The following is a 15,422-nucleotide window of genomic DNA, read 5'->3' on the forward strand; positions in this document are numbered from 1 at the left end:
TATATATATATATATATATATATATATATATATATATATATATATATATATATACATACAAACATACATACATACATTTTGAGCAAATTTCAAAGCCGCACCTTCCCGCCATCCGCTGATTGTTTTGCGGTCTATGGCAATGCAATGCTTTGCTGATGCAAGTCGCAAAAAAAAGCCATTGTCTGTTCTAGAAAGGATGCAGCAAAGATATTTAATGCTAGAGTATGAGGCATAGGCCTACGCTGAGTTTCATTTACGATGAGATGCGCTCTAGTTCACAGTGCAGTGCAAGTGAACACGGCACGCTGGAGCTTCCATGTCACGGTTATCATTGTCTGCTATATTTGCTTTTTATTTATTAAAATACATGCAATTGGTTGATGAAACATTTATTAAAATTAAGATAAAATTTGTACAAAACAAAATTCGTTTTTAAGAAAGGTTTTCTACAAAGCAAAATTTTATGAAGTGGTAAATATCATGACTGACGATTTACAAAACTTCATTAAGTGGTAAAAACCATGTCTCCCGATATATTGCGCATCTTATGATCCTATCTAAAAAATGTTTGTAAAAAATATTTTAATGACACGGTTATATACTAACCATCACACCCCTACTTTATATTCATGAAAAGTATATTATAAATACATATATTAAAAATTTCTGAAATATATACATGCATGTGTGTGTTTATTTTTATATACATAATAAATATGTAAACAAAAACTTATTTTGGATGTGATTAATCATTTGTCAGAACTAATATATGCGTATGTGTATGTGTGTGTGTGTGTGTGTGTGTGTGTATGCATTTTCTTACAGCTATACTTTACCCTAAATAAATTTTTAATAAAGATATTTACTCAAGCATTTATTATACACAAACAGCCACAACCTGTCAGTGCTGTCAGGAAAGCTTAACACAGCTGAACACAACCTGACAATGGCCAAGAAGCTGTTATCCAGAAAAATTCACATTGTTTAGGTGAGTGTGTGGGTGGATATTGACATGAATTAGCAATAATGAACAAAATGAAAGTTGATTTTGGAATAAACTGCGCTTGGATATGAATCTCCGGGAGGTATGCTGCTGAAAAGAGCTGCACACTCTCATTAAAACATCATTCTATCATCAGAAAATAAAAAGCGGGAAAACCTGGCTGCAAAAAGCCCTAGTACAATTTAAATGCTAATAACACGCGCAGCTGTGCAGGGTTCACGCACGTGAAAAGAAAGTTATCCCTTAATTACAGTAATTGCAGAGAGAATTGCTTCCCAGTGACTTCTAAACACCAAGAAATGTCAATTTTATTCACATGCAAATCTGCTTGTTTTCATTTTGGTCTGTGCTCATTTTAGTTTGAGTTGATTAAGCTTCATTTAAACTAATTCAAGTGTGATTGGATTTGTTGTGGGCCGTCGTGAATGACACATTAGGTTTGGTAGAATGTGTTTATGTTTGGATACAATTAACAACTATGAACATATTTATGAATCTGGTGTCTCTAAGCTTTAGTCAACAGGTTATGTGTGTTTAACCACAAATGTTTTGCATTTGTTGATGCACCTTGTTAAATAGAATATATGCATGTTTTAGATTTTCATTTAGTTCAAATCAGTTCACATGCACATTGCGGCTATCTGAAAGTGGGCCACTTGAACTAAGCAAAAGATAATCCACTCATGCACTCGCTTATCCTGGATTAGATTGTACACAACAGCACAAATACTCTAATATAAAGCCTACATTTGAGAATAAACACCTTTGTAGGCATACTGCATAGCCTTGAATATAAATCCTGTGGATAAAAGATGCCAATGGTGAGGTGTTTGTGAGAAACTATCAGATCTCTTCCACTCCATCCCACTAAACTTGATTTTAGATAAACCAGATAAGATTCTATAAAGGCAGATCTTCATTCATGACAAATGAGGCAGAGTCTCAGCAGATAGCAGAAGGAAATTGTAGTTCTCCACACTGCTGGGCAGGATAATGTGAGCTGAACTGCCTTTACTTTGCTGTGTGTACTGAGCTTCAGAATAACACTGTGTCCATATGCAACCTGACAGGTTTCCAGCGACAACAAGTAATTGTTCTATTCTTGCTAAAAACGAAGACAGCGCGTGACGCCACACAATCACAACCAATCAGAATTTATTTGAGGTTAAAGTTATGGGAAGTGTGATTATGGACCAATGGGATTACACTGTGGGTAGAACAAAAATCAAGCTGAAGAAATGTCTTGCTGGTCAGATATAGATGACAAACCAGGATTTTACACAGATTAGATAGTATTTATAGCTTGCCACTTTGTCGCAGTGCACCTAGAGATTCTTCACATCTGCACTTCAAAGCATTGATGACTGTGACTGAAATTCCCAGTGATATGACAGCTGTTTAAAGCCATATGTGCCTTCTAACAAAATCTAAACGCTCCCATGTATGAGCAGATATTGATATTCCTCAACAGATGGTAAGTAATACACTTAGAAATACACAAACAAATATGCATAAAAAGTTATTGTTAAAATGTTATGGAAATATAATTTCTGCTGTTTAGCATATCAAATAATTATCCACCTCATGGACGAAGGAAACAGGGAGGTTTTAGGATTCACACTGCAAAATGCCATGAGCTGAATGGTGTAATTGCCATGAGCAGATGCTAGGAGCCAATTAATACTGAACACTGCAATTATGAGCAAACACCTGCTAGCCTAGCACTCCACCCCACTCAACACTGTGGACTGGTTGAAAGGGGGAAAATTAGAAAATAAACAAATGCATTGCCTCTTTTACCACAAGCTTGACCCAATTTGAGGTTTGGCAAGCATAATATAACTGAGACAATGGGAATGGGGTTTCGAGATGCAAAGCAGCCTGAAAGGATCAATGCTGGACAGAAAGCCAATTACAGCACTGATGGTTTCTGCCTCCAGCTTCCTTCCTGCAATCAAGGTACTATCAGTATTGTGTCATTTTTGTTTCAAATTAGACTCATTTTCTTCTGGAAAGTCTGGAATACGGTCGCCCAAAGCTGCCACACGTATAGTTATTATGTTGCCTGTGGCATTCCTATGTGGGTAATTAAGATCCAAACAACCAACAACCCCTGTCTGAAATACAATGAATCAATGACTGAGACCTGCTCAGATGTACTTAAGAAAGCTTTCCACAGGCTACGTGGTTATTAAGTGCAGGAAAAGATGAAAGAGAAAAAGAGAGAAATCAATCGCACATTCTGTATCTTCAAGGAAGAGGACAATTTAACAGTCTGAACGATATGAAATTGGTTCTGCTGAATGTTTCATGAGAGACTCAAAGGCTTTTTGCACGCGCACACAGACTGAAGTGTCATGGGGAGGGACTATAATGAGAATACTGAAGGGAGGCTGAACGATAGAGGCAGACAGGGAGGCCACAGATGAAGATATAGAAAAATAGAAAGAAAAGAAGAAAGCGTAAAGGGAGATAAATGGTCTTTAGTTATTATTATACCCCGCAGTAACAGCATCGCATGGGCTTAAAAAGCTACTGTTGAGAGGCAGCGAGTCCATTTTGCTCAGCTTTACATTCCTTTACATTTACTGTACACTTTGTAACATGTTACACAGATCACATCAAGACATGATACTGTCACGCTATCAGTCTCTGTTTCCTGGGTGTCCCCTAGTGAGCGCACTTCTCCTTAGGCACTTCACCATAGGCACTTTAATTCCGCTTGTCTGGTCATGTCGTCACAGTAATTGCACTCCAATTAAATCGCACAGGTGTTGACTATCCTTAGTCATTAGTCTCCCTATATAGAGCTGTCTTTCTCTGTCGTCTTTATGGAGTCCTTACCCTATGTGTCTCATGCTCTCGTTCCCCAAGATTTCCTCTACCTTCTCGTTCTTCCGAGTTCCCCGTTTCATCCGGTTCCCTCTTTTGGTTTTGTTTGTCTCTCATGACTGTTTATTTTGTATTTACCCTTCTGTTTCAATAAAACCCTTACCTGCATTTGGATCCAACCCTCTCTTTGTGTTTCTCCTAAACCCTACCGTGACAGAAGGACTCCATCATGCCTAGATCCAGCGGTGTGAGATTTCGAATCTGTTCCCCAGCCACCATGGAGGAACGGAGGAGGAGATTCCGGAACTTAACCACCCTTCATCAAAAGGGAAGCGAGGTGGGTGGCCTGGCGCAATTGTTTTGGACTTTGGCAGTCGGGTTAGGTTACAATGATGCAGCACTTAAAGATTTGTTTAATAATTGCCTGGATGATCCTTTACCTCAATGGGAGATGAAGGGGTTAGAGATCCTGGACTTTTGGGGGTTTACCAAATACCTGCACCATCGTGCTCAGTGGGATGCAACAACCACACCAGAAGTTCCAGACAAGACTGCCACCTGCCCAGCGCCACCGCACAAGATGGCCGCCAGCCCAGCGCCACAGCACAAGATGGCCGCCAGCCCAGCGCCACAGCACAAGATGGCCGCCAGCCTAACACCACAGCACAGGATTGTCGCCAGCCCAGAGCCACAGCTTAAGATGGACGACTCAACGCCTGAGTCTCCAGACAAGGTGCCGCCGACTCGCCATCGTGGAGGACGGAGGAGGAGGAGACAGGCGTCGACCGTCCCTCAAGGCCTGGAGAAAGTCCCAGAGGCCGAGGCTGTTCCCGAGGCGGAGCCCGATGCAGTTCCCGAGGCGGAGCCCGATGCAGTTCCCGAGGCGGAGCCCGATGCAGTTCCCGAGGCGGAGCCCGATGCAGTTCCCGAGGCGGTGCCCGAGGCGGTGCCCAATGCCGAGGTGGTGCCCAATGCCGAGGCGGTGCCCGATGCTGTTCCAGAGGCCGATGCGGTGCCCGATGCCGAGGCGGAGCCCGATGCTGTTCCAGAGGCCGATGCTGTTCCCGAGGCGGTGCCCGAGGCTGTTCCAGAGGCCGATGCCGAGGCGGTGCCCGATGCCGAGGCGGTGCCCGATGCCGAGGCGGTGCCCGATGCCGAGGCGGTGCCCGATGCCGTTCCAGAGGCCGATGCGGTGCCCGATGCCGAGGCGGAGCCCGATGCTGTTCCCGAGGCCGATGCTGTTCCCGAGGCCGAGGCGGTGCCCGAGGCCGTTCCAGAGGCCGATGCCGAGGCGGTGCCCGAGGCCGTTCCAGAGGCCGATGCCGAGGCGGTGCCCGAGGCGGTGCCCGATGCTGTTCCGGAGGCCGATGCTGTTCCCGAGGCCGAGGCGGTGCCCGAGGCCGTTCCAGAGGCCGATGCCGAGGCGGTGCCCGAGGCGGTGCCCGATGCTGTTCCGGAGGCCGAGGCGGTGCCCAAGGCCGAGGCGGTGTCCGATGCTTTTCCGGAGGCCGAGGCGGGGCCCGAAGCTGAGGCGGAGTCCGTTGCGGTTCCGGAGACCGAGGCGGGGCCCGAAACCTTTCCCGATGCGGTGCCGGAGGCCGTTCCCGATACAGTGCCCGAGACCACTTCGCCCTGGGGGACTCCGACGGTGACCATGAGGACGTGGTGGTCATCCGCTCCGCCCTGGGGGACTCCGGCGGTGACCAAGAGGACGTGGTGGTCATCCGCTCCGCCCTGGGGGACTCCGGCGGTGACCAAAAGGACGTGGTGGTCATCCGCTCCGCCCTGGGGGACTCCGGCGGTGACCAAGAGGACGTGGTGGTCATCCGCTCCGCCCTGGGGGACTTCGGCCGCGACCACGTGGAGGTGGTGGCCTTCCGCTCCGCCCTGGGGGGGCTTCTGCTTTGACCACATGGGGGTGATGGCCCTCTGTTCCGCCCGGGTGGGCATCACCTAATGTCCTCCATTTACCAATGTTTTTGTTTTTCATTTGTTTTTTGTTTTTTCTATTTTCCTCCGTTGGACCTGGCCCTCCGTCCCTCCCCTCTTTCCTTCCGCCGGTCCACCACCCTCCTGGACTCCTTGTTTTGTGTTACACCTTCCTGTCTCTACCTTTCCATCACGTCTAGTTGTTCCGTCTCTTTTCTTCCATTTTACCTGGTTGTCCTGTCTTTGTCTCTGTCTCTCCATTCCACCTGGTTGTTTGTCTCTGTTTTCTGACCCTCCGTCCCTCCCCCTAGTCCGCCTCCGCTTCACCTCCCTCCTACCTCTTTTTCTGTTGGGTTTTCCGGGGTTTCAGGTGGAGCATCTGGTAGCTGCTCCGTAGGGGAGGGGGTAATGTCACGCTATCAGTCTCTGTTTCCTGGGTGTCCCCTAGTGAGCGCACTTCTCCTTAGGCACTTCACCATAGGCACTTTAATTCCGCTTGTCTGGTCATGTCGTCACAGTAATTGCACTCCAATTAAATCGCACAGGTGTTGACTATCCTTAGTCATTAGTCTCCCTATATAGAGCTGTCTTTCTCTGTCGTCTTTATGGAGTCCTTACCCTATGTGTCTCATGCTCTCGTTCCCCAAGATTTCCTCTACCTTCTCGTTCTTCCGAGTTCCCCGTTTCATCCGGTTCCCTCTTTTGGTTTTGTTTGTCTCTCATGACTGTTTATTTTGTATTTACCCTTCTGTTTCAATAAAACCCTTACCTGCATTTGGATCCAACCCTCTCTTTGTGTTTCTCCTAAACCCTACCGTGACAGATACCGCTGGGAAATTCTATAGTGGAGTCATGTAAGTTGATGCAAGTTGACAAGCGAGGTGTCAGACTGCAGCTAGTTCTGCAACACCCAGGGGACAGAGGAAGAGGAGACTGGTCAGTTATAACAGCTTCACACACACCAAAATTAGAACTGTTAAAAATATATTTCATTGAAAAAATATAAAATAAAATAAAAAGGGCCCGTCCTACAAAAATTTAAATATAAATGTTAAATAAAAAAAACTACTCAAATTAAATTAAATTAAAACTGCAAAAAATGTAAATAACTTAAAGCAAATTAGAAAAAATCTATACATAAATGACAAAAACAAACAAAATTACTAAAACTAAATTTAAAATCCATCCCTTTTCCAAACTCCTCTGTAGGATCATTAATATTAATTATTTAAATATTTAATATTATTAATTAATATTTTTAAAAATAAATAAATAAAGACCGCAATATATTAATAAATACCATAATCACATACAACTAAAACAATACTGATTTAAAAAATGTTGATAATTTGTTTACAATTATTACAATAGTGTGACTAATTTATAATTATTTGCATACATTTTTTACTATTGAAATACTTGAAAAACATGACTCACAAAAATGATTGACTCAAATGAAACAATGCTGTTATGATGACAACCCTAACTGGTTCGTGTGTGTGTGTGTGTGTGTGTGTGTGTAGGCAGGCCCAGCTCAGTCTGATGGTGTCTGCTACAAGCGATGTGTTCATAGAAGGCACAAACCCCCTCAACACAAACGCATCCACATTATATTAACAACACAGAGTTATCATCTTCTCAGAAAGGGCAGCAGGTTATCATAGGGACGGGGGTCAGGGTACCTGGACGGAGAAAATTATTGTATGCCTCAAGAAGCCAAACACTGCTATAAAGACAACTGAAACAGGCCTGATGACAGAACCTAAACTGAATTAGGAACTTCTGAATTCTAATCTATTATGGAAATGATCACTAATAGCCAGACAAAATACACTAAGTCTTTTAATGATTTAAAAATAAGTCTCTTATGTTCATTAAGGTTGCATTTATTTGATAACTAAATAAAACTGTATCACTGTGAAATATTAATGCAAATTAAAGTTATTACTCCAGTCTTCAGTGACTCATGATCCTTCAGAAGCAATTTTTTTATATCCTGAGTTGGTGCTCAAGAACATTTCTTATTATTATCAGTGTTAAAAACAGTTGTGCTGCTTAATATTTATTTGAAACAGAAATCATACTTCTGATGAAATAAATGTATCCTTTTTGAATAAAGGTATATGCGATAAAATATGATAGTGTACACAGCGAACATACGTGATTTTGTTAAAATCATTTGTCCATAAAACAAAATTCTGATCATTTAGAAAAGTAACCGTACACCTCTCCTTCAAGACACACAATTCTCATTCTTGCTTTCATTCATGATTCACAAAAGGCTATTTCTAAATTATGACTTCAACAACAGACTGTGCACTGCACCAACGTCACGGCCACTGAATGATTCAGACATTTAACATCACTGTGATAATGACACTACAGAGATAGACGTGCAGTGGAAAGAGACAGATCACTCCACAAAAGTCTCAGCTCTGTTGCTATGCAAGCACTGTGCCCTCCCCTCATCTGTCTCTCCAAGCTACAGGAAGACAGGAAGAACACAAGCAGGGAGGGAGGGAAAGCAACTATAGATGATCTCTGTCTAACACAACTGCACATTTGAGCACATCCGCGTGCAAGTTCATTTCGGCAAGGTCCACTCACAAACATCATGGCCATGTCATCATTTGCACTCCAGGCAGAAGGGCGGTCGTTACTTTTACGCACACTGACCAAGAGGAAGGAACACATTGCAATGTGCATGTGAAGGGTCTGAAATGAGCTTGACCACTGAAATCCAACAAAAAGAAAGAAAAAAAAGAGGGAGGAAATTCACAGAGCACACCAACATAAGCAAAACCTCAGGATAGCATGCAGCATGTAATCGATTACAGCTCATATGATAAACAAACAAAAAACAAGTTACCTGACTATCAAGAAAAGACGGAAAAGAAAACAAGAGATGAAAATGGATAGCTGTACCTCTTGGATCGGCGGAGCATGCTTCTCTCTGGCAGGGAGAAATTGGAGAGAACGGTCCAGAAGGAATCAGACATGATATCGGTTCACTTACATGGCTGTCATCCAGAGATCAATTGCGATAAAGCGCCGGAGAAGGAAGAACAGCTGGCTAAATGAGCGTGTTTCCTCTCTGATAGCACCAACCTGTGACACTACTACAGCTATCGTGAGATGCTGGCATGTGCTTTTTCTCTCTCCTCTACACCCTCCCTCCTCTATTTCTCTCTCTCTCTCTCTAACTCAAAAACACAGCAGTGCATGTGAGATGCAGGCAGTAATACAACATCTAAAATAGACTGCAAGAGTCGGAGGCTGTTAGTAAAACAAAACAAATTGTGGGAAATAGTGATATATTTTATCTGTCAAACAGAAATGGCTGGATTTTTCAGTATTCAGTAAAGCGTCCCTGGAGAAAGTGACAGAATGACAGGAGATTAAAGTCCACACTCACACACACACACACACACACACACACACACACACACACATACACATACACATACACACACACACACACAGGATTATTCAGACAAATAGCACAAGAATAAGAGAGATTTTTTCTGTGTAGTCCACAGTTCTGTTTCATCATTAGTCAATCAGGTCAAAGGACTCAACTGAAGAAGAAGAAAAAAAGTGAATTGTGTGTCTGTGTGCGTGAGAGCAGTTTTGCAGCAGGGGTAGATGCAGGCAGGAATGGCAGCACAGTGTCACCTTGAGCTAACGACACCATGGGCTCAGTCGCTTCAGACACATCAAAAAACAAACAGAGAGAAAACACCTCCACCCAATACAGCACACATCCATACACACCAAACAAACATCACAGCAGGCAACACAGCTGACATTGTATTTTTGACTGTGATTTCTCTGTGGAAGCAAGGGTTTATTTGGCTTCAGCAAAAAAATAAAAAAATAAAAAATACATAAAATAAAAATATATAAATAAATAAATGAATGAATAAATAAATAAAACTACATTTTGCAAAACATAAATTGAAACACTCATTTTGCTAAAACAACAGTCCAACCATGACAACAAATGATTAAGGTTCAGAGGAAGGCTACACCTCTTTGGCCTCCCTTGAGCTCATTGTATTGTCATTGGCCAAAAATGCAGTTAATGAGAGGTGAAGTCAAGTAAGAAGCATTCCTACAGTGTTTCCATAGCAGTCTGATGAATAAAGGAATGAAGGAATGAATGAAATATAAAATGTTTATGCACTTCAATTTGGATGATAGCCCTTATGTTATTGATGCCCAATATTGACCCAATCAGAGGAATGGCAACTCTTTGACCTGTTAACCAGCACCCCGCATTATGGGACTCGCAGCTGAAAACGACCTACCTAACTTAAAATTGTAATAGCTCAATTGTAAAACTTCAGTGTGCTACACACACAATTTTACACTGATAGCTGTCATACACACAGTAATCACACAATGGTGTGCGTTCATAGAGATGGTAATAATGCAGATACAGCCACATTCCTCATAAAAAAAAACACATGCTTACATTAAAAATGTTGAAAAAGAAAATAAGAGAGAAAGATTATATTATTTGTGCAAAATAGACGATTACTAAGTCACGCCCCCATCAGATGACTGGTACGTCACAGAATGCATCACAAGCTGCCACGAGAGAGCGCCATAATTCAAATAAACTATATTCCGCTTAGCTTTGACTTGTTTTTTTTTTTTTTTTGGATGGTCTCATCCTCTTAGTGACACTGCATGCTACAAAACGATGTTTTTTACTACTGTGACAAAGGAATTACCATCAATATTATAACATTATTTCTTTGTTTGACTAAACGTGCTGTATGGGCTCTATGGTCGTTCAGTGGACCATTACCTTTCTAACTAAACTGGGATTTACAGCTGTGGATGTGTTTATGACTCGTTATTGCGATGAATCGGTTACGTACTGTGTTTTTAATATGCATGTTCTGATGTATACTGCTTCCACAAATTTAGCAAATACATTCCTTATAAGCTTTCCATTGAAAAACAGTGATCTGTCGCCGATGAGAGGCTTAGAACTTCATTATGGTATAGTTTGTGTTGATGTATTTTGTCCCGTTTCATTTAATCTACTCAGTAAACACCGAAGTATGCAATAAAGAGCGTTCAGTGCATCAGCGTCCAGGTGCAGGTTAACAAGTCAAATAAAAAAATATATACATTTTATTTACGTTTTAGTTTTATTATATAACAAATTATGCCTATACCAAAAATGAATAATTCAATCAAACAAATAATGGATAAAACCAGTATGAAATTCATAAATGTAACATTTGCATTTTCAGTACTGGTGCAAGACCTGTAAACAAAAGCAGATTAATGCTAAAAAAAATTTAAATGCTTAAAGTCAGCATGATGGAAATGACTGTCTGAATGCACCTTAATTTATTATTTTTATTTTTTTTTATTTATTTTTTTTACTTATTTTTAACCATAATTTTTTATCAAAATGTCAACTTGATCTTCCCGTAAAAGGACAGGCTTCTCTCTTTTGACAGATTTCACCCGTCATTTACAGTAGTCTGCATAAAAACCCCTAATGAATTTTATTAATTACTTTTATTAATAAAACTAATGGAAGTGACTTGACAAGTCAACAACAAGGTTAAAGAACCAACGTGAAATTAATTATGTGCCTGTAGCAAAATAATAGACATATCTAGTTACACCCTTGATAATTAATAATTATTATTGTTCAAATAGCTTTATTAATCACTGTTATTAATTAAGAGACTACAAGGAATATTAGTAAAATATTTATATTAATAAATATATTTTTTATACAATAGAACTATTTAAAATGCTTCCATATGCTAGCTTTTAATGAAACCATGCCAGTCTGATTTCATGCGCTGCCATCATACATCTGTAATGTGCATGCCACAGACTGTCCGGGCGCTACAGTTGCACCTTTTGTGTTCCATCAACATCACATTATCAATTTACATTCAGAAATAAAAAATGCTTTTTTTTTTTTTTTTTTTTTTTTTTTTACATTTGTGAATTGATTCAGAATAGTCCACATTCCACTTCGTGATGCATCTAAGAATCAAAGTTCCCCCCACCCTATTTCTTGCAAGTAGCTTTAAGCTGGCAATCACAATAAAGACAGAAAAGATCTGTCGCTACTTCCATTAAATCACAACAAAAACTCCTTTTCATTCCCCTCAGAAATGGTAATTGAAATAAAATTACTAGACCTTCAGAGACTCTTAATTATCAATCTTAGAATCTCAAATTAAGTACAGACTATATATATATATATATATATATATATATTTTTTTTTTTTTTTTTTTACTTTTTTTAAGGTTTTGCAACCCTAGTCTTAAATGCATTTTCTAGCAATCAACGTTTAATTAACCAAAATAAAAGTGAATAAGTAAAATACCTGGCTAATGTTCATCCAGAAATACTATTTCTGTTAATATTTATTTACTCATCTGATTTGTGCTCAGCCATTGTGAGTTCTACACAGCGCTTTGCTATGTACCAAGAGCTTTCTGACAAAAGGATAGTCGAAATGAACAGTTCATGCCAGGTTAATATTCAATAAAGAGTCCAGTCTGGCCCTTTGTTTGTGCGTAATTTGCGCTTACATTACTTACTGAACAGGTGTTGCTTTCAACCTTCCTCGCATTTGGACCTGATCTGTTTTGTGTGTCTAGGGCAGCAGTTCTCAATCCCAGTCATTCCGCCCCACTGCTCTGCATATTTTGCATGTTTCTCTTTGCTAACACACCTGATTCAGATAATCAGCTCGTTAGAAGTGAGCTCCCTGCATGAACTGTGTTCCCATTGTTTATTGCTCCCTACTCCCTGAGCAGGGGAAATCTGTTGAAGTTTACCATACTTCGGAACATTCATTCACTGATTTGTGCTGCACAGAGTATTTACACATGGAGGACTCTAATTGAGAATCGCTGGTCTAGAGCAAATCCATGTGTATCATGTGGGCTCAACACAATTCCTTTTTTTAAAACATAATTGTAAAGTGTTTTGCACTGGACATCAACGACCTTGTTCTATACGACACTCTCTTGTGCTTTGGGGAAGTTATTTTGAGCCGAGTGGTGTGCAACAGTAATGGTAAACCAAAATGCTATGATTTTGTCCATTATGCCACACTAGAGGCTGCTGAATTGGCAATTAAGAAGCTAGATAGTATGAGTTTCTAGTTTCTATATGCCATTACATGCCCAACGAGGAACAGTGGAGTTCTGACCCCCTGAATGTTTTTTTTCTCCATTTCTGTCACTGATAGAGTTTGGGTTCCTTGCCACTGTCGCCTTTTGGCTTGCTTAGTTGGGGACTTAATATTTGGCAGTATTATTTGACTGCGTGTACACTACTGTATGAGAGCTGAACTGAGCTGATTCTGAACTGTTTCTCCAGAGCTGCTTTATAGAGCTTTATCTGAATATAGCCATTGAACCTCATAAGTCAATTGGGGTTAATTTCATTTGCTAATCTTGGGTACAGTTGGTCAGAACAAGAGCATCACAAGAGAGAAACAGTAAGTCTAGATATAACAAAAAGGAGCTTTCATTCACATTAAGAGAAAAAGAAAACCGAGTGTGTGTGTGTAGAAAGAGGAAAGACCAGCGATGGAGAAATGAAATAAGCAACCGCCTATGGAACAGTTCCCTGCCCCTCTCTTGGATGTCCTGTTGAGTTGAGCTCTGAAAGGTTTTAAGACTTGATTTCCAGCAGCTTCTCTGTAGGTCTAAACCTGTGGGGAACTGCAAAACACAGCCTTTCCACTCATACGATAACATCTTTTAGAAATGGGAAATTATGTCTGGAGCATCAAGTCAATACACAGGGGAAATGAGGCTTCAAGGGAAAGGAAAATCATTTCGAACATTTTCTATTATCGTGATCACGATCAATAGAGAATGGACAGGGCAAAAGAGGCAAGAAAATAGTTGTGCATGAAAAAGCAAAGACTGTAATGATTTCCTCGAGTTTTGCTGAATGTGAATGGAAGTTCAGAGTTTCCACACTTATCCTGATTTAGACATTGAGCTGTCTAAAAAATATCCTAAAATGTGACCTTGCAATGCAAAAAAACATGCACACATTGTTTTGCTACATTGTGAACGAAGATATTCTTAACCCACAAGTTAAAAATGACCGAGAGCAGACTGTGCTCAGCAATTTGTGTCATCAAACAAGAGATCAGTGAGGGATCAAGGTGAACACACACACACACACACACAGTCAATTGGGACAGAACATGGTGTTCTGAAATTCCAGAGCAGCTCATTAGTGCAGAATCACTCTCATTCTGCTCCACAGGCATTAGAAACACACACACACACACACACACACACACTCACGTGTTAATGAGCAAGGCTTTCGCAAACCATATCAAAACTTAGTGGCAATATATATTTGCTCAAAATTATCTGCTCAATAAGACTAGCCAATGATGCTAAAAAAAATACATTAACATTCAAAGTCAATAAAGGAATTCATATTTTTATTAAAAAGGACTGCAAGGAGCTTTCACATTGTTCCATTGTTTCACAGTATTTTTACTGTATTTTTGATGAACAGATATAGCCTTTTTTATTCTACCCATGGTGCCAAGTAAAAAAAAAAAAAAAACAAGCCTACGGAACAGGCCGCTGACGTGGCAGCTTCATCAATGAAAGAAATCTACATGCTTTATTTGTTAAATTTAATGTATGTAATGTTGCAGTTTTATTATCTCTGTAGCACAATAGATTCAAAACTTTCAAATCCAAAAAAAAAAATCTAAGTAAAAACCATAAAGTTATGTTATGACTTCTTCACTAAAGTAACACAAGGAATCTTTGAGGGTGTTTTTGGCCCCAAAGATGTTTTGACATGCCCTGACAGTTGTGCTTTTTTCAGTTTCTTAAAAACGTACAGGTGTATCCCAATAAATTAGAATGTCATGGAAAAGTTTTAAATTGATTTCAGTAATTCAACTCAAATTGTGAAACTAGTGTATTAAATAAATGTGATGCACACAGACTGAAGCAGTTTAAGTCTTTAGTTCTTTTATTGTGATTATTTTGGCTCACATTTAACAAAAACCCACCAAGTCCCATATCAACAAATAAGAATATTTCATAAGACCAATAAAAAAAAAAGAAAAAAACATTTTTAGTGAATTGTTGGCCTTCTAGAAAGTATGTTCATTTACTGTAGATGTACTCGATACTTGGTAGGGGCTCCTTTTATTTAATTACTGCCTCAATTCAGCATGTCATGTTGTGATCCAGTTTGTGGCACTGCTGAGGTGGTATGGAAGAGGTGGCTTTCTTTGACAGTGGCCTTCAGCTCATCTGCATTTTTTGGTCTCGTTTCTCATTTTCCTCAAATACCCCAAATGGAGTTCAGGTCTGGTGAGTTTGCTGGCCAGTCAAGCACACCAACACCATAGTCATTTAACCAACTTTTGGTGCTTTTGGCAGTGTGGGCAGATGCCAAATCCTGCTGGAAAATGAAATCAGCATCTTCAAAAAACTGGTCAGCAGAAGGAAGCATGAAGTGCTCCAAAATTTCTGGGTCAGAAATTCAGTCATCACAGACTGTGGAAACTTAACACTGGACGTTTGATAATGCTGTGATTGGGTGGGGAATCATGGGAGTTGTCGTCTTCATCCCCACAGCCGATACAATCAGACGGGACTCAGGCAG

The 15,422-nt window shown here is 40.5% G+C and overlaps 1 protein-coding gene across 13 annotated transcripts in view; it reads right to left on the bottom strand.

Annotated features, from left to right (window-relative positions):
- LOC113100562 (microtubule associated serine/threonine kinase 2) overlaps positions 1-15,422 on the bottom strand; it is a 135,917-nt gene that overhangs the window by 38,985 nt on the left and 81,510 nt on the right. Inside the window, exon 1 of one of the 13 annotated variants that reach the window (XM_026265280.1) lies at positions 12,356-14,644. The exons of 11 other annotated variants lie outside the window; for them this stretch is intronic. In XM_026265280.1, coding sequence (XP_026121065.1) covers positions 12,356-12,387 — 32 coding nt within the window. In that variant the 5' untranslated portion in view covers positions 12,388-14,644. Of the gene's footprint in view, positions 1-8,689; positions 9,710-12,355; positions 14,645-15,422 lie in introns of those variants that run through there. One more of the 13 variants, XM_026265270.1, reaches the window with a different exon arrangement.

This window comes from Carassius auratus, chromosome 6, assembly GCF_003368295.1.
Source record: "Carassius auratus strain Wakin chromosome 6, ASM336829v1, whole genome shotgun sequence".
NCBI classification, from domain to species: Eukaryota; Metazoa; Chordata; class Actinopteri; order Cypriniformes; family Cyprinidae; genus Carassius; species Carassius auratus.